The sequence below is a fragment of the Phocoena phocoena genome, chromosome 16 (assembly GCF_963924675.1).
Source record: "Phocoena phocoena chromosome 16, mPhoPho1.1, whole genome shotgun sequence".
In the NCBI taxonomy this organism is placed as follows: Eukaryota; Metazoa; Chordata; class Mammalia; order Artiodactyla; family Phocoenidae; genus Phocoena; species Phocoena phocoena.
In genome coordinates, this window is record NC_089234.1 from 69,321,373 (window position 1) to 69,348,634 (window position 27,262).

Here is a 27,262-nt window from a genome sequence, read left to right on the forward strand (position 1 = left end):
ACGAGAGCAAGCCAAACCGGTGAAAGTCCATATATCGTGCTCTGAGGCTTGAATGAATGGATTAGGAAGACTTGAAGTGAGAGAGGAGCTTTGCCAAGTAAGTGTATGGAGGCCCATCACCGAGAAAAAAGAGCATGTGGAATGAGTCAGCCCCAAAAGGCAAGGTAGAGTCAGTGGGAAGCCACAGGTGCGCTGCTCAGTATGGGAAGAGCGTACAGGTGAAGAGTGCCTTCAACAGTGGTGTTTCTTCGTTGCCTTCCCACTGCAGGGCGATTAAGCAGAGACAGAACTACAGCCCGATGCCAGAGACAGTTCGGTCCTCATGGAGCACAGCAGCCCACGGGCGTGTTTACTTTAGTTTACATAAAACATTTTCAGAAATATTGGAGCCAGTATTTGTAAGTCGGGTGATTTCACATAAAAATTATCTCCAGAACACGGAAGGCGTGGAAGCACCGAGACTATATCCTTCTACGGCAGTAAGTGTCGCTGATCCCACCGGGCCTCTCTCGCGCCCGGCTGTGTGTTTTGCACTTTCCAGCCTGGCCACACCTGTGCTCACCCATGCTACCTGCCCCCATCAACATCTGAGTGTGTGACCACTGCTTCTCCAGTGACCGGGTGAGAGGGGCCAGTTTCCTAAATTTCCTGTCTGTTGCTGACTGACAGATACTTTTGTAAAATACCATAAAAAGGAATTAACAGGAAAATGAGAAATTTTAAAAGACATACAAAATGCAAGCCCCCATTAAAAAAAAATTCAACAGACAAAAAATTAGTCTGGCAAACTGCCATGTAAGTGTATCAGCGCTTATGCATAGCTGCCCCATTCACAGAGCACAGATGGGCCAGAAGAACCTCACTTTGAGTAACACTGTCTAGAGGATTGCTAAAGGATCCCCGCAATCTGTGAATCCTGCCTGTGGCTTCCTCAACCGTGTGCTGATGAACTGAGTCCCTTAGAACCTGGTGTATGTCTGGCATTTACCTTGCAGCACATACTTATCTTATTTGAAACGTGAACCTCTCACACACTGCCTTCCGCCTTCAGAGAAAAAAAGGCCGAAGCTCCATCTGACTATCACTGCCCAGGACAACGCCTCAGCCAGGCGGCGTGACCGTCTCACCCCAGGAATGCTTGTGGGAAACGGGTAGAGGGTAGACTTTGAAATTGGGCATTGAGCACATAAGAAGGTGAGGCATAATTGTTCATTTCCCCCACAAACAAATCCATTTGTTTATGATTTTCTAACTACTCAGAAAAGCACATCATAAAGTACTTTTGCCTTAATGCTCCTTTTAAAATCCCTAGGAACAATTTCATGTGCTCCACAGACACAGACCATGTAATTTATTCAGGAAAATTAAAACCAGTAATCCGGTATTCTGTGTAAAGATTTTTTTCCCCCTTGCATGTGCTTAAAAAACATTTAAAAAAAAAAAAAAAGAAAAGAAAACAAATCTGCATGTGAAAACAGTCTTTAAAGTGAATTACTATTCCAGAAAAATCAAGCTAAGAGAATTCCACTAAAGTAACCATTTTCCTTTTTGTTCCTTTACTGATAAAAGAAAGTTATTCGGGGCATCTTCAACGAAGAGTTGAACGAGAAAGAAAATGTTCCACTGAGACGTGTCCTGCACAGAAGGAGGTGGGCATTTTTTTTTTTTTTTTGGCATTATAATCTACAGTAACTTCATCTATAAATCCTGAACAAGAAGTGTCCAGGATAACCACACTTCATAAGCTTTGCTGAGTTGGAGACATCTACATAGCGACAGTCTTTCGATGGGGAAACATTAATGCTTTTTATATTGGTGATCATCTGTAACATGAGCAATTAAGTACAGTACTAATGGACTGCGGCCAGGAGCCTGGTACTAACATTAAAAACTGACAGAGATGAATAGGTTTGGAAGCAAAACCAGGCTGACAAAGACATTTTTATGAAGTGCTTGGACCTATTTGATTTAAACCAATCAGAGGCAAGTTTGGACCAGTCAGGCCTTCAGCGACAATGATGCATCCACAGGCATTGTACCTACCATTCCTGCTATGCCCTAAATGAAAACAACATTGATTCTTTTCAACAACTTGCACTTTCATTATTACACTCATGAATAAACCAAAAGTGCCCAACTAATATATACAAGTAACATTTACGGAGGGAACCGGCTACTTTTTTCTTGTTGGAAAATGAAAACATTTACTGGAAGCATGAACCACACTGCATGAAAAATAAATCAGTGGATAATGCGTAGTAGATCACTCACTGCTTCTTCATCTTCTAGGAAAGCAAAGCTGGTGGTAGGGAAACAGGAAAGGGAGCCAGTCCCTATATTAGAGTGAAAACAAGAGCCCAGGTGAGCCGGCAGCAGAGGGGGAACTCCAGTCATTCTCGTCTGGTTTGGAAGGCTTTAAACACTGCCAAGGGCATCTCCAGACTAGATGTTTGCTCACAAAACCCTGACCCTTTAAAACTCCCTGAACCTTCTGGAAGACAATGGCCTTTCACCATTCTAGTCATCTCTGTTTTAATTGTGTTAGCACAGCCTATAAGTAGCAAGAATGAGTGAAATCTACCAAAATCACTCAACACAGTTGTAGTCAAGAGCTTCAGCCTTTTCTTTGACCAAAGCATAACTGGTTCAAGTCCCTGGACAGATCTGAGTGTATACTCTTCCCTTCTTTGGTAGAACCATCAAAGAGAAGTAGGACATCTAGCGCCGTCATTCCCAGACATTTCTCCCCACCATAACACGCGGGAGTATGGGTGACTCCTTTAGAGCGTGGTTCAAACGAGTGAGGGTGGCATTACGGTAAGTAGAGTCTGATTTCTTTAAAAAATATACCAATATTTGCAGATGGTTGATTTAACTATTAGAGATTACTAATTATTCATGACATCCCTTGTATCTGACCACAACAATGCAAGAGGGACTTAGATGGCGAAAGTAAGTGCCTACTGTAAAACTCTTAGAGGAAAACACAGGCAGAACACTCTTTGACATAAATCGCAGCAATATCTTTTTGGATCCACCTCCTGGAGTAATGGAAATAAAAACAAAAATAAACAAATGGGACCTGATTAAACTTAAAAGCTTTTGCACAGCAAAGGAAACCATAAGCAAAATGAAAAGACAACCCTCAGAATGGGAGAAAATATTTGCAAATGATGTGACCAACAAGGGATTAATCTCCTAAATATACGAACAGCTCATGCAGCTCGGTATCAAAACAAAACCAAAAACAACCCAATCAAAAAACAGGCAAAAGACCTAAATAGACATTTCTCCAAAGAAGACATACAGGTGGCCAAAAAGCACATGACAAGATGCTCAACATCTCTAATCATTAGAGAAATGCAAATCAACACTACAATGAGGTATCACCTCACACCAGTCAGAATGGCCATCATCAAGAAATCTACAAACAGTAAATGCTGGAGAGGGTGTGGAGTAAGGGGAACCCTCTTGCACTGTTGGTGGGAATGTAAATTGGTGCCACCACTATGGAGAACAGTATGGAGGTTCTTTAAAAAAACTAAAACAGGGCTTCCCTGGTGGCGCAGTGGTTGAGAGTCCGCCTGCCGATGCAGGGGACACGGGTTCGTGCCCCGGTCCGGGAGGATCCCACGTGCCGTGGAGCAACTAAGCCCATGAGCCACAACTACTGAGTCTGTGCTCTAGGGCCCACGAGCCACAACTACTGAGCCTGCGTGCCACAACTAATGAAGCCCGCGCGCCTAGAGCCTGTGCTCCGCAACAAGAGAAGCCACTGCAAAGAGAAGCCTGAGCACCTCAACAAAGAGTAGCCCCCGCTTACTGCAACTAGAGAAAGCCCGTGCACAGCAACGAAGACCCAAAGCAGCCAAAAAAAATAAATAACTTATTAATTAGTTTGAAAAACACAGACTCTTTAAAAAAAAAAAAAGATACATGCACCCCAGTATTCACTGCAGCACTATTTACAATAGCCAAGACATGGAAGCAACCTAAATTTCCATTGACAGAGGAATGGAGAAAGAAAATGTGGTACATATGTACAATGGAATATTACTCAGCCATAAAGAAGGACGAAATAATACCATCTGCAGCAACATGGATGGACCTGGAGATTATCATACTAAGTGAAGTAAGTCAGAGAGAGAAAGACAGATATTATATGATATCACCCATACGTGGGATCTAGTTTTAAAAAATTATAAAAATGCACTTATTTTACCCTACAGAAACAGACTTAACAGATATCAGAAACCACTTATGGTTACCAAAGGGGAAATATGGCGGGGAGGGATAAATCAGAAGTTTGGGATTAACGTACACACGCTACTATACATAAGGTAGATAACCAACGAGGACCCACTGTATAGCACAAGGAACTCTACTCAATACTCTACAATGGCCTATATGGGAAAAGAATCTGAAAAAGAATGGATACATGTATAACTGAATCACTCAGTTGTACACCTGAAACAAACAACATTGTAAATCCACTATACTCCACTGTAAAATAAAAATTAAATTAAGACAAAGAAAGGAAATGCAAATGCCAAGAACGGGTTAAGGACCATGCTAATCACCCTGGAACAGCTGTGCTCCAACCTGGGTTTCAGGTTCTGTGCAGGGATCTCTGTGTTGGGGGCCCCGTGGGGCGCCCACAGCTGACTACTGTCTCTCAGCTCCAGATCCACTCTTCTGTGCTCTGCCTGGTGATGCTGGGACCGGGACAACATAAATTACATGTCTCTCTTGTCAGCTGTCTTCCTATTGGGGTTCTGCAAGTGGGGCCCTAGCAGGCCAGGGGAAGGGAGAAGGGACCACCTTCCCTTTCGCTTGCTGTTCATTTCAGTGCCAACCCAACAATGACGTAGCAGCAGCAGTTGGTTCCACCCTGTCGCGTCTTTCAACAATCCCTGAGTAGTTTCAGTGCGTTTCCTCTGAGGTCTGGCCCCAGCCACAGAGCATGCCTCTTCAGGACGGCGCCCAGCTCCACGGTGCCTCCCCTCTGAGCTCCTGAAGGACCAGTACTGGCTGGGCGCCTCTACCTATGAGAGATCTGAACCCCAGTTTGGTGAGGTCCACTCTCCAAACTTCTGGGTGGTGATAACCTACCTTCTTTTCTCTATTCCTTCAACCCTAGGAAACCTCTAGTTACTGCCTCCATAGCGGCGGACTGCTTCACACCAACGCTTGTTAAGTAGTTCCCTACGGTAAATTCTCTCTGTTGAATACTTAGTGCGGATTTCTATTTTCCTTCCTGGATCCTGACCGATACACTGACCAAACAAACTCTAGATTTGGAGGAGTAACCGACATAGCTTTTCAAAAAATGTATTCCAGTGGGAGACTAAACCTTTATGAAGTCTGCTCCCAAGAATGAGAGAAGAAAAATCTCTAAAAATCTTTAATAATGTTTTTAGTTGCTAAACTTGGAGGTATCTCTATTAGAATTTTCCATTTTGACTGACTGAAGGCATGTGGGATTCTACTACTCCAGGAAGAGGTAAATCATAAAACAAAAGTACACAACCTTCAGAAGAACATATCTTGGCATTTCATTTAAGATTGAAGCTATTTTTATCCACACAACTGCTTGAGTAAATTAAACACAGAGCCACACACACACACACACACACACACACACACACACACACACACACGTACCTAGTACTATGGAATCCAATCCTTTTTCTGTCCCAAACCTTATCTGTTTTTTGACCATGTGATGCTGCCTAATACACCTGATTAATTTTTCACTCTACCTAGGTGAGCCGGCCCCCAGCTGAGATAACACTCCTTTTTCAACTTTTAATTGCTATCTGGGCCTTTAAGTGTGATGGTTCACATGCTGGGGGCGTTGGCACATGGAGCTAAGGGAGGTTCACTATCTGAAAGTAGAGACAGTGTTGCTAATGAAAATGTTTGGATTAAAGCCTTGACTCATAATCAAAACAAGATGACTCTGGTACCTCAGACACTACAGAACACTCATCCCAGGTACCAGTGCCTTTTCGTACTAGAACTTCAGTGCTGTTAAGTGTTAGGTACAGTGAGGGTGCGGGCTTTTGTATTAAATACTGCGAGAAATAACACATTTAAAAAATTCGTGCAGTATACTGCAAACAATGCTATGCAAAGTAATAATTTGAATTCCTGTTATCAATTTTTTAAAAATCCTTCTGCATTATAACACTGTCAAGTAAGGCAATCTCTTGGGAATACTTTGTGAGAATTTTTCATAGGGTACTAAACCCAGCTCAATTTTCTACGATTATACCTATAAAAACATTCCAAGTTTCACTGAATGGCCATGCTAAAAGAGGCTCTGTGTTAAGTGCAATGCAGATAAAAATATAATTGGGCTCAAAAGAAATATGACTAAGAGTTGATGTGTGAGGTGACATTATCTGAAGATGCATTTGTATGATCCAGAGACGGGTGTTAAGCATGTGGGTTGAAGTTGGAATGGTAACTGACTATGTGAAGAGCTACCATCAAATTTAGCACTTGTGTTTTAGTTTTCAAAGGAGGAAGCTAACTGGCCCGTTTGCTCAGCTGACCGTGTCTTGACTTCATTCCATCCATGGCCATCATTAAAACGCAGACACCTCTACTCGGATCTCACAAGCTCTGAATCTGAAACCATGAAGCCAAGTCGGTCAACACTACTGCAGGGAAATGCCAGTGATAAGGAAGTTGTTATGACCTAAAGAAATTAAGTAGGGGCTGGAAGTACAGAGCAAGGATAACGCGTGATTTATGCTAACTGGTCTCCAGCGTTGTGGGTAACACAGTCCTAACGCAAAGGGGAAGAATTCCTGAGGATACAACCCGCATAGGAGGCCAATTTGGCATTAGTTCTTGCTTGCATTATCATCACCTTTCTGAGAGAAGCTGAAATTATTAGAAAACCAAACCACACAGAGCTTGGCAAGAAAGGATTTCCTGGGTCGAAAGCATTAGGAGAAAAACACCAAGATGGGAAAAAACAATGGATCTTATCTGGGACCAATTTTCTTATTAAAGAAATGCTTACTTTTCAATATTAATACAGTCAGCATTAACACTTTTCAATATTAATGCAGTTACATGGCAACCTCATAGTAACACCACAGACCCCAGAATCTCAAAGTTTTCCAGAAGCTGAAAGTTCTCGTAGTAAATAAACCTACAGAGTACAGAGAACATATTGAATAATGTATGCTTGGGGGGGGGAGGGGTAAGTATCATCAGGCAGGTGGTCACAGGATAAAACCAAACTAAACGAACTTAATCTAATTTCATCCCTTATAACCAGAGAAAGCCATGTTCCCTAAAAATCACAAGGCAGTATACAAAGTAAAATGCCAGAGGGATATTTTCTGTTTCCTAAAAGGTCTTATGCTTGACCAATTAACTTCCAATTAACACACTTTTAATTAATCAACGACTTTCCAAGATAGGGTGCCTTACCTTTCATAATGTCTGCGGGTACAAGTGGCGGCACTGGTGCTCCCAGGATTACCGCCTAATTCATCATAAATATGTTTCCATTGACGGCGGGCTGTTATCTGAAAAAAGTGGCAATGAGAAATTTAATCTTGCATCATAAGAGATTCACAGTGCCAGGATTCAATACATACGCAACAGTCTATTCTGGAAACCCAGAAACAGAGAAGTCCAAATGAATACATGGGAGACTTACGGGCTTATATTAAGATCTCACTTTTAGCATTTTTCTTTACAGTAAAAATGGAATTCTGCTTTGGGCTCTATATTTTGTCACCCTTAGCGCATTTTTGTCTGAGGCATCTCCCTGGATATTCATGTAGTTATTTGCCCCCAAGGTCCCAAACTTATACTCTGTTCCTTTATGTCATGTGATAAAGCATCAAAATAAAATAAGACTTCAGCTAAAATATATCTTAGTGTACCAGTTTAAATGAATCAGAATTAACATTACTTGCTTAAGGGCTATGGTAATGGGTGGCTGAGTACACAGGTAAAGACAGAGTTTTCATAAAACATGCTTTTGTATCTTCTGGTTTTTCAACTATTGTGATGTGTTGCCTACTTTAAAGACTAAAAAAAAATTCCTACACAAATTAATTAAAATGATCAAGTTGGTTATGAAATTTATGGTCATCTCAGGCTATATTTTTATGCCAGCTCCTCTAACCATCAGAACAAAACCAAAATCTGAAACTGTCTATGTCACAAGCTGTTTATTTTTCTTCACTTAGGTCAGGAAAATGGGATATCCATCAAATCCTATGAAAATTAACATATTCCAAAGTTAAAATGTAAGCTCTGTATTTTACTGAGTTGGGTGAATAAAAACAAACAGCTTGCAACATACCGAAAGGCATACTATGGTCTTGTTTTTTTTTTTTTTCTTTAATTTTATTTTTATATAGAAATTAAGATTTTACAAAATAACAGATGCATGATCTAGCAAATGATTCATTTGGGGAAACCACGTCACTTACTACATCTGAGCAATCTAGTGTTTCCTTGAAACTGGGAAGACGGAGCAAGTTCTGAGATCTTTGTGAACGTTTCTAAACAGGGCTCCAGGAAAAAACTCTGCTAGTGGAATGTGCAGGGGGCAGGGCGTGGCAGAGGTGCCAGTGGCATTTAAACAATCAGAACAGGAGGCTTCTTTTGAAAAACACCCGCAGAGCTGCCAGCGGAGTTCACTTAGGGGCTAGAGGCAGCAATGCGTGAAAAAAAATCTCAGCGTGCATCCAGGGGCTCTGTGATTGCGATCTAAGGAGGAGAAGGGTGGTTAAATATCATAGGGTAAAAGTACCCCTTCCATTTCAAATAAAAAGAACCCCTTCATTTCCATACACCCTTCTTAACAGACCCAAGTAGGACCTCGAGACAGTGTGAGTTTTGCATTGTTCAATGTCCCATGAAGCATTCCTGAACCAATTTGTTTCAATAGTTCTTGTTAGCCTGAGCCACCTCTTAGATCTACGAGCAGGTATAACTAAAAATCCTCCTGTATTTGTAGCTTGGTTTAGATTACAATAATAAATGTTTTTTCAAGCCCCTTTAAAAATACTGAAAACACATATTTTGGTAATTATTTTGTATTTAGTTACAATCTCCCTCCAACCTTTTAAATATTACAGTTTCAGGCCGATCCATTCTAGACCTGTGTATCACAGAAGAATAAACAGGTTCCCCTTCTTCCAAGTATCTACCTTATTCCTCAGAGCCCTTAGAATACTGAGTCCCTTGAAACAAATCTCCATATTCCCATCCCTCAGGTGAGGTGCGAGCCCTGGAAAATAGCCTATGTGTGTTCCTGCAATCACTTCAGAAAGAAACCATCACTCTTGTATCTCTTGTGTACACTGTATTTTATATTTTGTAAAGAGTTTTCATATCCATGATATCATTTAATCCTCGTATCAGCCTGTGAGGCAGATTATAGGAATCTCATTCACAGACAAAGGAAACAAGTCTCAGAGAGGTTGCACGACTTCCCTAAGGACACACAGCAGCAGAGTGGGAATGTCAGGATTCATACCGATGTCTTATGGTCCCAAGAGCAGACTTTTTTCCACTACATCAAAGCAGCCTCCATATCAGAATGACCTGATGAACAGTGTAGCAGGGTGACAATATAGAACTCCAGGGGCCTTTTGCTTTGAAGGAAGGAGATAACTGTGGGACCCATAGCTTCTGCTACAATTTCTCAAATTCTCACTAGTGGGAAAATAGCATCGCTACTACGAGGTCAGCAAGAATGTAAGGGGGTGGGTTGGGTTACCAATGCTCTGAGATTTTACTCTCTTAAAGTAAAACCATTAAAACTGTGGTTCCTGCCACCCTGCCCACTTGTGTCTCTAGTTAGAACATAGGTTCACCATTAAATCACGGATAAGTCCCAATTATACCAGAATCCATCCGTTCACTCGAGTATCCATTCACTCACCAAACATTTATTGAATATCTCCCATTTGTTGGGTACTGTGCTAGCAGCTGGGTGGCAACAGTAAAAACCCAGCACCCAAGATGACTGCATCCTAGTGGCAGATACCCAAAAATAAACAAATGACCAAATATATAAACAGAGTACTACTGACTGTGAAAAATATAATGAACAAGAGGCCACTGCTGACAGGGATATGTGTGGAAACTGGCCGTGTTCCCTACCCACAACCCATCATCCAGACTAGGGGATGCCCTGTTAAACACGTGCCTATGACAGAAATGACAAAACTTCTTTGAGAATAGATAATGAATTATCAAAAGGAAAAACGAAAAATCTTGCTGACACTAGGATTGAAGCTGTGGCCGCGGGAAGCCAGCATCAGTCACCACTTGGCATTAGTAAACCGTATGCAGCTGGCTAGGGGTCTGTTTCAGCCCCCCGCTAGCAGGTTCTGGTGTTTCAATACAGTTTTTACCAGTGGAGAAAAGACAAGGGCTGGGCCTTCAAGGAAGTGGGTTCTCAACTGTTTACTGAACTTCCACTGGCCAGCCTGGATGAATCAGGCCATTTTGAGATATTTTCTTTCCACAGGAAAAGTCATAAAATGTGCTCTTTCCAACTGCTCAACGCCTTTAAGTACACAGTTCTCCTGGGTATACATCTCTTATTTTTTGTGCCCAGATGCGCTTTCAATTCAAACGCTGACCATAGGCTGTACAGCAAAGGAACGTCTAAATCCTCGCCTTGTCCAAACCTACAGGGGGTCTCAGAGCCCTGTGAGGATAGGAGGACGCAGCTGGGACAGCTCCTGGGCATCATGCCCCCACCTGTGTACATCTGCCTTCTGTACTAACAGGCTTTCGTCGTGCCTGGGCATGCATCGGCTTTGGGTTTTTATTCTCTTGTCCTCTCTGGATGTGTGTAAGCTTTAAACCCAGTCTCAGGCAGAAGCAATGTCTGCCTCCTGGCATCTGGCCCCCAGCCCCATTCAGCTGGAAGGTTTGATCTAGCCATGGGGTTAGCTTGATCAACTCTCTCACAAAGCCTCAGGCTTCCTGGACATGTTCATGTTTCAACCTGACCTTCTATTATTTTAGGTTTTTAAGGATACAAAGAACTCTGGCTGTCTGTTTCCTAAAGAAAATTCATCCAAGCAGTGGGATTCCTGACATCAACACATCTGCTGCTGCTTACCATTCTAGGACACTACCAGGTACAGAGGCTCGGAAGCGGAAGGGAGGGTGGCGGGTTGAGGGTGGGGTGATAGCATGAGAAGAAAGAGACGTCACCGCTTTTCAGGGTTCACAATCTAGCAGGATTCATAACGCATACAATTAACCATAAAGCAAGACGGAAAACCGAGTGGACCACACCCAGGTAAAGTAAACCAGTGCAGGTGCATGTGAAACTTAATCTCACTTTGAAGACACTTGATAGTTACTTCTTTCCCTAGTGTGGATAAGACCCAAGGAACTCTGTGAAAAGCACTCTACACCTGTCACGTTCATGAAGTTTTCACGGCTTATGAATTCAGTCGCCTCTCCGTATCCACAGACCCCTGCAGATACCAAAATTTGCGGACGCCTAAGTCCCATAAAAAATTTGCATATAACATATGCACGTCCTTCTGTATACTTTAAATCATCTCCAGATTGGTTATACTACTGAATACAATGTAAATGCTATGTAAATAGTTGCCGGTACTTGGCAAATTCAAGTTTTTCTTTTTGGAACTTTCCGGAATTAAATTTTTTTTTTTTTCTGATCCAAGACTGGTTGAATTTTCGGATGTGGAACCCTCAGATACAGAGGGTAGACTGTACAGTGGTTTTCAAGCTGCTTTTTGGAATTCAGGTGGTGTTTTAAAAGGTGGTGTGAAACTAACTCTCAACAATGCTAATCCCTGCCAAGAAAATGGGCCCAGCGAGTGGGAAAGGAATCTGTCCCTCCCATGATTTTATTTGATGAAAATAGTCTGTCGGGCTTCCCTGGTGGCGCAGTGGTTGAGAGTCCGCCTGCCGATGCAGGGGACACGGGTTCGTGCTCCCGTCTGGGAAGATCCCACGTGCCGCGGAGCGGCTGGGCCCGTGAGCCATGGCCGCTGAGCCTGCGCGTCCGGAGCCTGTGCTCCGCAACGGGAGAGGCCACAACAGTGAGAGGCCCGCGTGCCGCCAAAAAAAAAAAAAAAAAAAAATCGTCTGTCACTTTAAAAAAAATTGGAAAACTATTTAACCCAAGATACAGTCTTGGAGGCTTTATTTTCCTACCTTTGAGGTCACTAGGATGAAATAATTTTGGTATTTTGTGGACTGGTGAGGAAACGGTCGTCAGTGCTTCCACTACTGTATTAACCGTAAGAATGTGTAGGACGTTATGAAGTCAGAAGGAGAGTTTGCCTGCGAGCAGTGTTGCCCCAGCTGCTGTGAGAAAGCCTTTTTCCTCAGGACACCTTGAGGGTGGACTGAATTCAAGGAAGATGACTTTTTTTTCCTGGTAGTACTCCAGGAACTGGAGCCTTTCAAAGCGATATGACATCATCTTTGGCCTCGAGAATTTTGAATTAAGCGAGAGGCTTTGTCTGTCCAGAGAACTAGGGTTAGATTCAGAGGATGCCTTGGAGTGATGTCAAAGCCAGAATCTGATGTCAAAGCCTAATCCTTCCAGCAAGAAGACAAGTGACTTCTTGCAGTTGGGAAATAATGGTCCGGTCTCACCCATGGGGCGAGGCGGGGCTGTGAGCTGACATTCTTAGAAGGCAGCACTTGTATGGTCCTCTGCCTCTAGGATAAGATTTACTCAAGACCCATTTCCCGACTCAACCTCTCTCCAAATATTGCTTCTGGCTCGCCATCAAATGTTTAGCCAAATGGAAATCACTTTAGCAAACCATCATCAACACGCTGCATCCTGGTAATACCCCAAGCTACTCTGCAAGCTTTAATTGCTTCACCAGACACTGAAGTGAAGACCTCCTTAGCTCATCAGCAAAACTTGATTCAGTTCTGCCTCTTCCACTGCAGGTGACCCAGACTCTCAAATGTTTGGAAGGAGAAATTGGATATATGACTGTTAAAGAAGGGTCCTCATTGCCAACCAATCAAAATGCCAGTGTACTGTTCTTTAGGAAATCAAATCCATTCAATACATTTGTGATCTCGAAACCTAGGGGTGCAGAGACACAATATACATTTCTAGCAGAGGCAGAAGAGGCCAAGAGAACAGAATATAGCCATTAGTTGAATGCTGTAAAGGCTTAAAATAGAACTTGTGCTCTTTTTTTTTTTTTTAATTCAATTTGAGGGTTGTGAAGGACTAAAATGAAATAATCCGTAATCCTCAATTCGAACCAGAAGGTTTGGAATAGTTTATAACCACAAACAAAAACAAGCCAATTAAGATGGCCTCTTTTTATAACCAGAAGGAATTCCAGAGAGATGTCTTTATCCAATCACAAGTTAACAGCAGAAGAAATATATCTACACATTTTAAACTTGCAATTTTTTACTATTACTGAGTATTTACATCTTCCAGACTTCCTGACCCATCTTCTAAGGTCACACATTTTTTCTCAAGAATCAGAAAATCTCAGCTAATAGTCAGTATATCTGGTAAGGTTCGTATTAAGTACAAAGAAGTGACTGAAAGATGCTACCAACGAAGGCAGGTTATTAGATCTTTTTTTTTTTTTTTTTCCCCAAAACATCACCCCAAATACGTAAAAAGATACATAAGAGACTGCTGGGAATGGAAGGCACAAAGAATTTATAAATCTCTTTCTTCCCAGTGATACTGTGGAGGTTGAAGTAATTATGCACAAAATTCTCAGCAGTTCAGAATGTGAAGAATGCCATGGTGACCCCATTCAGCTCATCTCATCTCCCTGTGCCTCAGTTTCATCTGGAGCAGGGCAAGGATCTTTTTCTGCATAAAGGCCAATTTGCGAAAAGTAAAGTTAGGGGGCTACACTTTTCCTTATTCAAAATGAAAATGGCTTATTGAGTCCCAATTTAGATTGCCACTTCACCAAACAGAAAAATATTCGTTGGAAACTTTGTGCTACTTCTGAGCCAAGGCATGTTAATACTCTGGCATGTTTATCGCGTTTATTTAGTACTAGCAGGAAGACAACATTCTAATCTTTGATACTTGACTTAGACGGGGGCTTCTGAAGCCAGGCGTTGTGAGGTCTAGTCATCACTGTTACCATTAGCTTTGAATGAACATAATCTGGGCAGCTTAAAACAAAATAAAAGGATTCTCAAATTCTCAGGCCAGGCCCCACCCCAGAGTTAATATCTCAGAGACTTAGAAAACTACTTATACTTTAAAGTTCCCCATTGAAAATCTGAGCCCCAGTTCTTGAGTAGCTTCCGGGAAGCCTTTAGAATCTTCTTCACTGATCTGGAAGATTCTAAGATCTCTTTTGAGCTCTAAATGACAAGTCTACACTTGCTTCCGACATCAGATAATCTCACAGATAAGTATCCTCTAGTAAGGCTGCGATGACAAGGTTAAGTCCTCAGACTGTGGATATCATTCATACATCTCCTGGAGTGACTTCAAAACCGAATCCTCACTGAGCATCTCAGACTTTTATTAGTCAAAATACACTAGAGAAAAATGTTTTCTGTACTTCACAGGTTCAAAAGCTTAAAGGTAGAAACAGGAGTGGCAAACTTAAGCGCCTGCAGGGCCAACAGGTAGTATGAGGCATTTTTTAAAAAGGAAGGAAGGAAGGAGGGAAAGAAGGAAAGAAAGAAGGCAGGACAAATCCCACCAGTTGGCTTCATTCAGTTTATGGCCCCAAATAGATTTTACAGTGAGATAGCCACGTAGATTCACTGCTTGAGATGAGATGAAAAAATACGGCGTATTGTGAAGAGTGGCAGGGACCCGCCAAAGGATGAAGAAGTTGAAGGGTGAGTGGAGAGGGAAGGAGGAAAAGGGCCACCCCACAGGTCACCTGTCCTCTTTGTGACTTGGCTGAAGAGACGTGAAACACATAACCAGATGGAAAGCAGATGCCCGTCTGGTCTTGCCACGTCCACCCATCCCAGTCACTCTCTCCTCCACTCCATCCAGCACAACGCAGGGCAGGAAGAGAAGGGGCAAAACAGAACACTTAACTTGTTATCAATCTTCATCGCCCCCAGCCCCATCCCTCACTGCCTAGCATCCAAGGGCCTTCTTCCCTCGGGTGCATCCTTCTCTCTGGATTCCCCTTCACGGTCACTTATCCCCACCACCTAGTGACTCTACTTTAAGTTACAAACTCTCTATACCCAACTTTATTCTACCTACATAGTTTGTTTCCCCATCTGATTTTCTCTTCCAAGAAGGTCATGACCTTTCATGTCTAAATTCCATCCGTTCTCCAAAATCCTGCTCAACTGGCATCAGAGCCACAAGTCTTTCTTCCCCATCTCTAAACGAGGAAGTACTTTACCCGAACCCGGCACTGATCTTTTTTTCCACCTTGTTTTATAATTACTGCCTTTCCTGGATGGTAAGCAACTGGAACCCCTGGCCTAGATATTTTTATGTCTCCCAGAGTGTCTTAACACAATACCTTATACACATGAGACACTCAGTAAATATGTGGTCAGGTGATCTGCTGATTGTGTGATTCATTCATTCATTCGTTCATTCAACAGAAGAAGAATAATCACTGTTTGTTCAAAAGAGTATCGCAAAGGCCTTGAGACTCATCAGAAGTTTCTTTTGTATTTTCTACACCACTTTGCTATTGCATGTTAAAAAAAAAAAAAATCCTTGTGCAAATACAGAAGATACAAAAGCAGGAAAAACTGATTCTGTGAAATTTACTGGCACTCTCCCTATCAGTGAATAACAAAAAATTCCTGGGTTTAAAAAGACATTCATAATGTTGTGCAATATCATGTAACTGCCTGCAGTCACGGTCCATAAGAATGTGTATTCCTACTCTGAACTTTCAAGGTTAGGCTTAGAAGTCCAGGCTATGGGGATGACTCCTAAATTTATCAGACTAACACTGCATAAGTTACCAGCTTTTTCACATGCACAAAAGCTATAATTAGCTCAAGATTTTGCAAAACTATGAGCCACAGTGGGAAGGAGTCAAACTCCCTGTCCTATCAACAGATCCAACCAAGTGAAAAATTACATTATTTATTTTTCAATCGGGCATTTGGTAAAACAAGTATTTTAAGCAAATTCATGTCTATGAAATGCACCTTTAAATGTAGTTCATATGAGTATTCGATTTCCTTATAAAAATCTATGTAAGCCCGTATATTAAATAAGCATTTTACATGTATATAGACTCACATCCAAGAATTTTTAGTCAGAACTCACAGCAGGTATCTCTACATTAATACCAGATTACATGAGTCACATAACACTTGCTGTCTCTTCCCATCCCAAGCCCCTGACATCACACCCTTACATTAGTTTGTGGAACAATATGCTACGTCTGGCAAGGAACACTCATTATTTTGGGTTAAAATGAATTTCATTTTCTTGACTCTGTGTCTCTTACTGTCATTTTACTACCGATACAGGGATATACCCCAGGTTACTCTGTGAGGAAAGAAAAAAAACGATTTCTTCTTCAATTGTAGAAGAACCTGCACAACTCAATCTGATCACTGTGTGGAGGAGAAAATCTTTCCAGTGACGACATCTTCCTGTGTCACTTGATTTTATTACAGATGTCATCTCTGCGTGCTGTAATAGTGCAGCTCTCTCTTCTTCTTTCAAGATTTTAATCTGAGTCTGTTGCTCTAACATTTTATCAGTTCAAAATACATGCTGTAAACCTCCCTGGCCATCAGATTTTCCTGTGAGCTAAAAATAACCCGTTCCTGTCAGTTAGAATTAGCTGATAAAGAGTGTCAGAGCCTGTTCTGAATAAGTTTGATAACTTCCTGTTTATGTGGCACTGACCCTTGTCTAATAAAGCTTCTTTGCCCTAGAATGAGAGGAGATTCTGCTGCATTCTATTCCTTAATGGCCAATACTGATTACTTTTGAAAGCCTTTAATACATTTCCCATATTAGACATGAACAGATGTCAGGTATGTTGCCAAGGGAAATTTCTTTTATGCAATCTTGGCTTGTTGTACAATAATAGCCCTTTCTCAACATGGGAAAAAATTACAGACCCAACTAATTTCCCTGACAGGGGAGAGTTACATATGTTTTCCACTTGTAGCTTTTACGACAAGTTTACAATTTTGCCAAACCTGGAACTAATTGGGACTGTTTCCAAAAGCGGCCCAATAAACCCCCAAAAGTGTAGAGCCATTTGAAAAGGTAAGTCAGCGATGGTTTGCTTTTTGCATTTTCTCCATTTTGGTCACAGCAGGGTGCGGGTGGGGGGGGGGGGGTTAGATTGCAAAACTATTTCATTTAAGTCGCTTAAACACTTACTGTTTCATATCCTCCCAGTTTTTGAGCAGCTTGAAACATAGTCCAAAGGTTAACTGTTAGAGGGACAATAAGTATTTAGATAAGCATTGCATTAACATATTTCCAAGAAATGTCAATTAAAACATTTTGCTTTGTTTTTTCAATGAGAAAGAGAAAAAAAAAAAGAAATACTAACAGTAACCCAGAGAGCTAAGTTCTTAGGACACAATTTGCCAAAGGGTGTTCAACAACAGGATATATTAGTACCACTTAAAATATTTCTTAAAAAAGAAACAGTCACAAATACGGAAATAGTTCTACTTTTAGGATAAAGGAAAAACACAATTTTTAGTCCTATTGCCATCAGCAGACCAAGGGAAGCTAAGTTACAGCCTCCTTGGGAAAAGAGGGGGATTTCAAAATGGGGGCTGTTCTTGTAGGACCCTTAGAAAGAAGCCATTGACTAAAGGGTAATATATAATGCCTCCTTCAGATAAGAACTCTCCATAATCAATAAATTAACAGCCACTTTAATATATGATTAGCTTCCTAATAGAATGTCTGATGGCAGCACCATATTAAAAGCTCATAGCATATTTCACTAGCACATGGTACCTTGCACTGAGCAGGGAAATAGATATTTCACCCTTGAGGCTGCAGTGATACAACAGATCAAAGGAAAGGAAGATAGTGGTTCACAGAGCAATTGAGTCATTTGTCCACTCAGTCCCCTAACTTGCCTGTGTGATGTTGCACATATGTATTTTTAAAAACAATTTTCTCTTCTCAGGACATGCATGTGTTTATGCTATTAAACATCTATGCCAAATTGCTAGCAACCCTGTTCATTTGTACTAAATACCATGGAATGGGACTGCTACGGATTTGATTCTTTCAAAGAGGGGAAAATTGAACTTCAGGTAATTCCTTGGTAAAGGAAATGAAGAATAAAATTAAAATTAAAAAAAAAAGGCTCTTTGACACAACACGTTCGAAAAGCCTCACTGAACCCTGCACTATTTCAAAGCTATCAAGAGCCCTGCCTCAGCCTCGATTTAATCTGAACCAATGCATAATGCAACAAAGCTGTTCATAGTACATTAATTTTACTTCTATTTCAAGCAACCAGTTTTCAGACAAACATTGTAATCATTCGTCGTTATATAAGTTTATAATAGCTGCAAGTGTTCTCTTGCAATCAGTGCCAGTTGCCATTAGGTATGTAAATTGTTATGTAAAACATACAGGTTTGACATTCTTCATCAAAATGACACATGGTTTTAATCTAGGAAGATACATTTGGAGAAAATACTATTTTTCAAGCCAGGGGCTCATCACTTTGTGTGCCACGAAGTCCAGACAGAGGCAGTATACATATGCAGTTGTGAAATCAGGACAGGGTCTGGGTTTCTTCTCTTTTTATAAGGAATTCTGCTCAGCTAAGAGTTCCCTGTTCTACTTTAAAATATATGATGACGCTTACATGTACATGTCAAAGTAATTCAAAATTGGGCCCTCCGTTCAAATTTGTGTATTTCTTGTTTCCTCTGAAGTCATCAGGTTTTTGTTATCTCCTAACAAATTTGGGGCTTAGGAAATACGTCTTCTCTTTGTGGTTGTTTTGTCCATCTTTTAGTGTCCTCCTTTTAAAAGCTGTCTCTTCAGGCAACATCTGTACCTGATAAAGCTACGTCATATTATCTCAGAAGAAAGGCGTTACAGACACTCAAGACCGACAAAACAGAAAATGAGGAACTTTCAACATGTCTATTTCCAGTCATAATCAGTGGATTCGGGCCTATAAATAGCTCACTGCAACTGCCCCAGAAGGGAACAATATCGCGGAAGGAGGCAGGGGGAAAAATTCCTGGCCTGGATGATTTGTAGATTTAGTACAAACAGAGAACCTCATCTCCAGAATGGGATTTCAACATAACCCTGAGTCAAAATTTTTTTCCCCCAATTCAAAGAATCTGAGCGGTTTTGATATTTCAGAAATGAAAACAAGTATACTTACTCTGTTTAAAACCTAAATACGGTATTCGTTCTATTGGCGTCTTCCTTTCTTTCATGTATTTATAAAGTGCCACCAGGAAGGCCTGCTCATCTGCCCTGCACTCTTCACCAATTCCAACCTTTGGTTTTTCTTCATTGGAGACCTTTTTACAGTTATTATGGTTATTCTTCGGCTTGGTCAAGGCTGACCTGGCCTCACATTTCACCTGGAAAAGGGAGAAAAATATGCCACATCAAATCAAGCACAGCTCTGGAACACTTACAAAGACATAGCTAGGACAGGAACCAGTAAACTACCCTTGCCCTGAAACAGCTCTTAGAGGCACCGCTGGATATGAATCGTCTTAGACCAGGAGACGGTAAATTTCTGTGAAGGGCCGGACAGTAACTATGGTAGGCTTTTGGGCACTATTGTCTTGGTCACAGCTACTCAACCCTAGCACCGAGAGCCATCCCAGACAAAATGTAAATGAATGGATGAGGTTGTGTTCCAATAAAATTTTATTTATAGAAACAGGTGGCCAGTGGGCCATGGTTTGCCAAACTGTGCCAGCCTCTTTTAGACTCCTTACAAGTATGTTGATATGAAACCAGAAACAGTGTTTGCACCTACTAGGACCATTCTCCTGTCTCTTTATACACTTTATTTTCCTAAGGGGCACCATCTGTTACTATCGTTCAAGGAACGTTCTTAATAACAGTCCCATGTTTCGCATTTTGTATCAAAATGAAAGGCGAGTGTATTTCTTCATAGTAAACTTATCTTGTTGCCACTCTTCCCAGCAAACTGGAAAAACAGGTCAATGCTGGCAGATGTTGGCATCAGGAATACCAGCAAGGTCTCTGCTATCTGTCACCCGAGGGTGATGCCCAGATACACCCTCAGTAGGAAACAAAAGACCCCACTCTTTAAGGAGGGTGTCTCGCTTTTCAGTCAGCTCTGAGAATCTCATAGATGTTAAGTTGCCACAAAAGAAAAAGTAGAGGTCAGCTAAAAACCCAAGAAGAGTAAGTGAAAGCTCCATAATTAATAAATAAATGACAGTACATGGGCCAGATGTTCTTCCCTCCACGCTCCAGGCAAATATGGAGCTCGCCACACCAAACGGCCAACCTCATGTTCCCTCCTGTTGCCACGTTCTACAAGAGGCCTTTGATGGTTGTTAAATGTAACGGCTGAGCTATTTTAATTGTCAAAGGGGGAAGTACAAAGGGTCAAGCTGCGAGTTCAAGTGAGCCCATGGGGAATGTGTACATTCCAATATTCGTTACATCTCCCGATCGTCTGAGAGAAGAGGATGATTGCCCAGGAAATGGTACGAATTAAAATGTCCCACACATTCAACAAGGTTTTCCATTTCAGATTTCTGACCCCTCTTATTCTTTCCCTTCAGAGTCTCCTTCCCAAGCGCTAAGAACATAAAAGGCCTCACTTATTTACTAAAGGGGAACCTCTCCTCTAAGAACATAAAAGGCTACATTTATTTATTAAAGGGACACAAACGCCTCCTCTGCAAGGGTCTTCTTTATTGTTTATTCTCTCAAATGGACACACTAGTTTAATATCTTTATAGAGTCCTGGAAAAAAATTAAACTTCCTGCACAGCTAAATCAACTGGGCCTCTAGATAAGATTTTAATTTTTAAAGATCAGTGGAAGTGGGATGAAAACATTTTTCCATATAGGATTTCTTCTTACAGTATTTTCAAACTTTAGTACTTGGTAACATTATATTAAGGCAAGCATCCTGGGAAACTTTATATTGTCATCATTTTTCACTGTCAAATTTCAGATTGTTGAGTCTAAAGTTCTGATGAAATCTATCATTTAACGGCTCTTTAAAATCATAAAATCACTCCAGTTCTAATCTGTCTTGCTCTCTGGCCTTTTTTGAGTGCTTACTATGTAGCCAGGCTCTATTCTAAGCCTTGTTTGGGCCCTATCTCATTTCATGCTCACAACCCTAATGGGGCAGGTTATTACTCTATGAGGGAGGAGGAAACTGAGGTAGAGAGAGGATGGGTAACACATCCAAGATCACAAGATCATGTCCAGGTTATTAGTAAGTGGCGAGTCTGGAATTTGAACCCAGGTAGTCTCACTCGATGGCTTGTGGTTTTAAACACTGTATTTTACTGACACTCATAAAAATATTAAATTGATAGTCAAAACATACTTCCAATTAAAGACCATATCTTATCACTAGGCATTACAAAACCTACAGCTTAGAAATGTGATTTATCAAATGAGAAGCTGAAGATAAAACTCGGTGGTTTCCAAAGTGTAAAAGGCCTCCATTCCTTCCATTGTGTTTTGAGCAGAGGGAAGGAAACCAGTATCAATGGAGCAGCGACAGCGCGCCCTGGGCTTCACGCAGCCTACCTCATGTTCACAAGAATCATAAAGGGAGGTCTTGAGCCCCATTTTACAGTCAAGGAAACTGAAGCTCAGCGGTACGTATTTTAGTGTGTGGCTAGTGTCGGGTAGAGCTCTGAGTTGAGAACTCAGGTCTCCCACACTCCAAACCCATCTTTTAAAACCAGGAGTAGGTGTCAGTTTTGCATATAAAATAGGCTGAGGTCTTAAATCTGCAGTGATAATGGGCCACTTATTTACACTGTTAGGTCAGAAGTGCCACTGTTAAGGGAGTATGAGGTTTGTCCCTCAGTGTCTAGGGAGCTGCCTCACCCATGCAGAAACACCCAGAAACAGAAGGAAAGCACAGAGGGTGTGCACAAACCCGACCCAAAGTCATTCAGACCCCATGATCACAGGGGAGGCTCCAGGTGAGGCTGGGCTGCCACCTACTGAGCTGCATCCTGAAAGTCAGGGGGCTTCTCTTGGGGGCCAGGGGCTTCGTAAGACATGAACAGTGGTTTCTGTTCTCAGACTAGCTCCTATGTTTCTTCACTTAACATAAATGAGCCCTTTAGGGTATTATTCTGTTTCTGGATAGGACCAGGCCAAGTTCCTTTCTACCTTTATTTCACACTTCCCGGAAACATTCTCAGCGTTTTAAGCTACTGAAATATGACACGGGAGCTAGTCTTCATGCTGACCTTGAGAAAGCCCAGCCTTTTGATGGTAACAGTTAATTACTAGATCTGTTCCCCCCCCCACCCCCCCCCACCCCCCAGACCTGAACACCTTACACTTGTTGAGTTCACTAAGAGCTTTGGGGTTTCCAAAGTGACTGAAGAAGTGCTAATTAAAGAATCCACATTTAACATTTTCAGTGAACCACCACCTATTTGATATTAACCACATCCTTTCACTGGATTGAGCTGTAACTCATTCAGCCTTCAACTGGGGCAGCAGGACGCGCTGAACCAGCAGGAAAGGAACGAGAGTCTAATTCCGATTTGGTCACTAACTTCCTAGGAAACCCTCATTTTCTTCCTCAGGAAAGCAAGAAGGATAATCCCTGGGGTGAGTTCTGCGAACCAAATGGGATGAAAAATATTGAAAATAATGGAAGTATCACATTTGTGAAGTATCAAAGGTATGTTTGTGATTTAAAGGGAAGAACCTATTGCAGTCTCCCTTTTTAATGTTCCTTTAAGAATACAAGAATATAAGCCACCTGTTAATGTACTTCTGGCCTTTGGAAAGTGCTTACAGGATGTGAAAAGTCATTTGCCTTTTATCAATGGAGGCCTTTCATTAGAGAGCCAGGCTGAGAAGACTTCTCTTGTATAGGTCGGCATTATGAATGGGCTTTTACCCCAGACCTGGATTTGTGTTGGACACATTCATGACATCTTCAGAGAACTGGTAGCCTCTTCTCCATGAGACTTTTGCTATTGTTGGAAAGCCATGAAATTCTCTGTCCCTTGGAAAACAGAGTCTTGCAAAGTTAGTTTTCATGTTCTCACTGAAAGAGGGCAACCTTTGGATAGCAACAGGCAAATTACTTGACTTGCGTTTCCAGGCATGCACACAACAAAGTGAGTGGGTTCTTATTCTAAGAGCTCTGCTGCGTGGAGCTGCAGGAAGCTGGTACTTATCCACAGTTAGAAATGGTCTGTTTGAGGCACTTTTGAAAAAAACACAGTCACACAAGTCTTGGTCATAAAGCCAAACTATCACCTGAAGTGTTGCTTCCAGTTCAGCAAATGATCAGATGGTCACAGACTTGTAACCTCTACGGTAGTGTTTCATGAGAAAAGACCACTTTACGTCACACACGTCTTTTTAATGCTGTCCCGGCCCCAGATGTGGCCTGTTCATTCAGCAGGGATTTTACATCCATTTGTTGGTGCCAACAGATAAGCCCGCCATACTTCATCTCTTCTAGGTGAAGCGGTCTTTCCAGACCCACCGGAAGCAGACAAAGCAGGACTGTAATCCAAGACTCCGAGAAGAGCAGGGTGTTTAAACCAGTCCCCGGGAGCTGACTGCAGCATGACATTCATCAAGTCACCATTGAAACGAATGACGGAAGGATGACCCTCCTTCTGGTAAAGATTCTAAATGGCAGTGCTGGTGCAAATCAAGTGGAGAAGGTCACTCAGAAAACCCAGGCTTCACTACTGTCCCTTCTGAGAAGGGTAAGTCAGTGAACAGCAAATACAGACTGCAGTTCTCTTCAGTTTTGTGGGTCCGAGTAGGAGTCCTGAGCTGCCTTCCACGGAGGGAGATAGTAGAGGTGCTGTTCTTTCAGATCAATTGTATGAGTTCTGTAAAACTCCCAGAGGCATTCTTTGGTGGTGGCTCCAAATGACATGAGAAGGAGCTTCCTCCTGCTGGGCTCAGGTGCAGAACATGCCGGGATAAACACGTGATGTCACCTTAGAGGCACGGGGCAGGGCGCCAACACAAGACCTTGTCAGGACAAGCTCTGCTGAATGCCACGATCCTAAAACCCTCTCAACTCCATTCTGCAGTATCTTGCAAGCCATGTCACAGGGAACAAACTGTTCCCGCTGACATCCTTCAAGACCACAGAAGTCGAAGCCCTAGATAGGTAGTTGTAGGGCCAAGATGTCCGAATTACTAGAAAATTCATTTTTGGTATCCGCACAGACTCACTTGGCAGAAGGTTAAAGGAACAGAACAAAAATAACTTTAGGGAAAAACAGATTTGTTTTTAGCCAGAAAACACACATTTCTACTGGGTGGTCTCTTTTTAACCCCTTGCAATCTTGGAAGCGTGAAGAAATTTTAACCCATAAGTCCTCAGAACTTCCTGATGAAATAATCCTTGAAGATAAGCTATAGAATGTGAATGTCTGAGATTTGCTTCTTTTCACTGGGAGAAGAGGAGGCCATGGCAGAAAAATAGTAGATGGTCAACAGAGAACTGAATTCATGTTTTCCTACTTTAGGATCTTCCAAATTCACTAATAATGCTCCCATTTTCGTAAGCTTAGTCCTTGGATCTGGAAACGTGGTATCAGTTGAAATCCGGGCTTCAATTCAGGTCCTAAAGGGGCTACTGCTGTCTTTGGCACAGAAACAACACCTAAACGCAAACACCCCATAAACGGAATCATGGAAACACGATCCAAGCCCACAAAAGTAAAAAAAAAAAAAAAAAAAAAAGATAAGCCTAAAAATATGAAGTGACACTTCACCCTTCATGGTGCTAAATACTTCAGGCATGCACTTTCCAGATTCCAAAGAATGCTTAGGCCCCAGGGCCTGAAAAAGAGTCTAGAATTTGGACTTTCATTCTGCATCAAGAGTGATCTTTAAAAACATGTAAATCTATATATGAGTATATGTATACACGTAAGTACTGGGCTACGTGTCTTTAATTCTAAGGTAAATTAGAGGTGACTTTGAAAAACAAGTAACTTGAAAAAAGATTAATTCTAGCCATTTCTAATTTCATCCTCTGTTAACCGCTGAAACATATTTAGACGAATACATTCAGAAAGAGGATGGTTCAGCTTGTCTATTTTTGATACAAGCAGAGTAAACCATGTCATTGTGTCACCTACTATGAAATCTCAGCCTCAATGACGTGGGCGCTTAATCATCTGTCCTTTACCCAACAGGCCAAACAGGGAGGTGGGAAGTCTTTCTGCTGACTAATCAAAATGCCTGCACTGCCCCTCCCCCCCCACCCCCCCCACCCCCCGGCGGAGGGGAGGGTGGGGAGGGGAGGGGAGGTGGCGGGAACAGGAACAGCAGAGAGCTGTGAATAGCAAAGTCAGACTCTGAATTGAAAACTGCCACCAAGACACAGGAGCAGAGAGAGAAAGAGAAGAGGGGAAAACAAAAAGACGCAGCAAAACGAATACCATGGAGCCGAATGACTGTACCTTGGCAACGGATTTGCCATCGGAATTGTTGTTGGAATCTTTACCACCACTGAATGAATCTCTTCTCTGTGGGCATGGTTTCTTTTTGCGTGGTCTGCCTTTAAGATTTGGCGCTGAAAACAAATGGAGAACAGATGAGATACATTTTCATTTGCGTGGGTTTCCTTATGAAAAACCAAGGATGTTAAAACTCCAGTGGCGCCCTCTAATTGTTCAGAGAAACATACACATCTGTGGTAGCCAAGCCTCCTTTTAGGTGTCTCTCTCTGAAAGGCTGCCTCTTGGTAGACTGTACACTTCTGTCCATGTTCCCCAAAGCTCATCTATTACACTTGAACGTGTCTAATTAATATAAATAAAATGAAGCCCTCAGCTTTAAAGGGTTAGGATAAGGAAAATGCACTTCCCCACTGTTATCAAAGAAACACGTTGGGCTGAAAGACAGCCCTGAGCCTGGCTCATTCTTTGTTTTTTGTTTTGCATCTTGTTTTCAGAAACCCAAATGATATGCCAGCCCATTATGGTATCATAGTAATGTAACGTTTGAAAACATCTCTCTTCAAAAGTGGAGACGTGAGTGTTTTCTCAAAGTATGATACAAATAAGTAAGGAGAGAGCTGTAAAAAAAAGAGGCATTCAAAATAACAATCTGAAAAATATTATCCCATGTATATTTACTATTAATATTGCGACCAGCATGCTTCAAATCTCAACAAATCTGGCAGATACATTTAAGTCAGCGTGTTCTCTTTTCCTTTTCAATATATATATATTTTTTATGAAGATCTTGAGGGTTATTTAAAATAACTTCCAAAGATCACACTGGAGTTAGCCTGATTCCGTGGAGATTATACTTTTTAAAAGCCATAGACAAGACACAAATCAAAGTTATATTTCATCTTGGATGCTGAGTTTGAATCCCTTTAAGATCCACACAGAAAGAAGGAGAAAAAAAAAAAAAGGCTGCTGTTTATTGAGTGCTACGACTCTCCGGCATCAGCTTTCACATTTAACTTCATCAGTCACCGGAGTCAAGCAAAAATAAAACAAACCAACTAACCGACTAGCCCTTGAAGAATTCCAAACTAACAAATTATACCCCAAGCAATTTCTTTAGGACCTTTCAAGGTACCCACACTTCTTTATTGCTTTAAGGTATGATTATGACCATGGAAAATCTGAACAACTCAAACCCTCTGAACTGTTGTTAATCTTACTCATGTCACGCCATTAACCAGTGCTTTTAGGACACTGTACTCCTCTTAACAAACACAATTAATCCCACTAATTTGATTTTCTACTGTGGGTAACAGTCTTGCTGTTGACAAACCACAATAAAGCAGAGCTGCCTTTACGATCAGGCAAAAGTTTAAAAAGTGGCTTTGGGGCTCAGACTACCCCCCCTTCCCAAATCCGTTCTCCTCTCATTTCCCCAAAACGTTTGTCTTAAAGTCCATCTCAGAAAGCCAGCCTGGAATCATCAAAGGTAAACAAACTCACAAACAAAAATATCAAGCAAAGAGAAAGCGCTGATTACCCATTCCAGTCGACAGACATCTGCCTGATGTCTGTGCGCGTGAAAGCTACAGCATGTGACTGCTTCCCGGCCCTGTGTCCCTGAAGTCTCGACTTGACTTGGTGTGGATGTCAGCTTCCC

At 41.7% G+C, this 27,262-nt stretch overlaps 1 protein-coding gene across 2 annotated transcripts in view; it reads right to left on the reverse strand.

The window, feature by feature from the left end:
- Positions 1 to 27,262, reverse strand: part of ARID5B (AT-rich interaction domain 5B) — a 184,588-nt gene that overhangs the window by 15,605 nt on the left and 141,721 nt on the right. For both annotated transcript variants that reach the window (XM_065894449.1, XM_065894448.1), the window contains 4 exons: positions 25,606 to 25,718; positions 19,338 to 19,542; positions 17,342 to 17,394; positions 7,453 to 7,550 (listed from right to left, as the gene is read on the reverse strand). In XM_065894449.1, the coding sequence (XP_065750521.1) occupies positions 7,453 to 7,550; positions 17,342 to 17,394; positions 19,338 to 19,542; positions 25,606 to 25,718 (469 nt within the window). The remainder of the gene's footprint in view (positions 1 to 7,452; positions 7,551 to 17,341; positions 17,395 to 19,337; positions 19,543 to 25,605; positions 25,719 to 27,262) is intronic.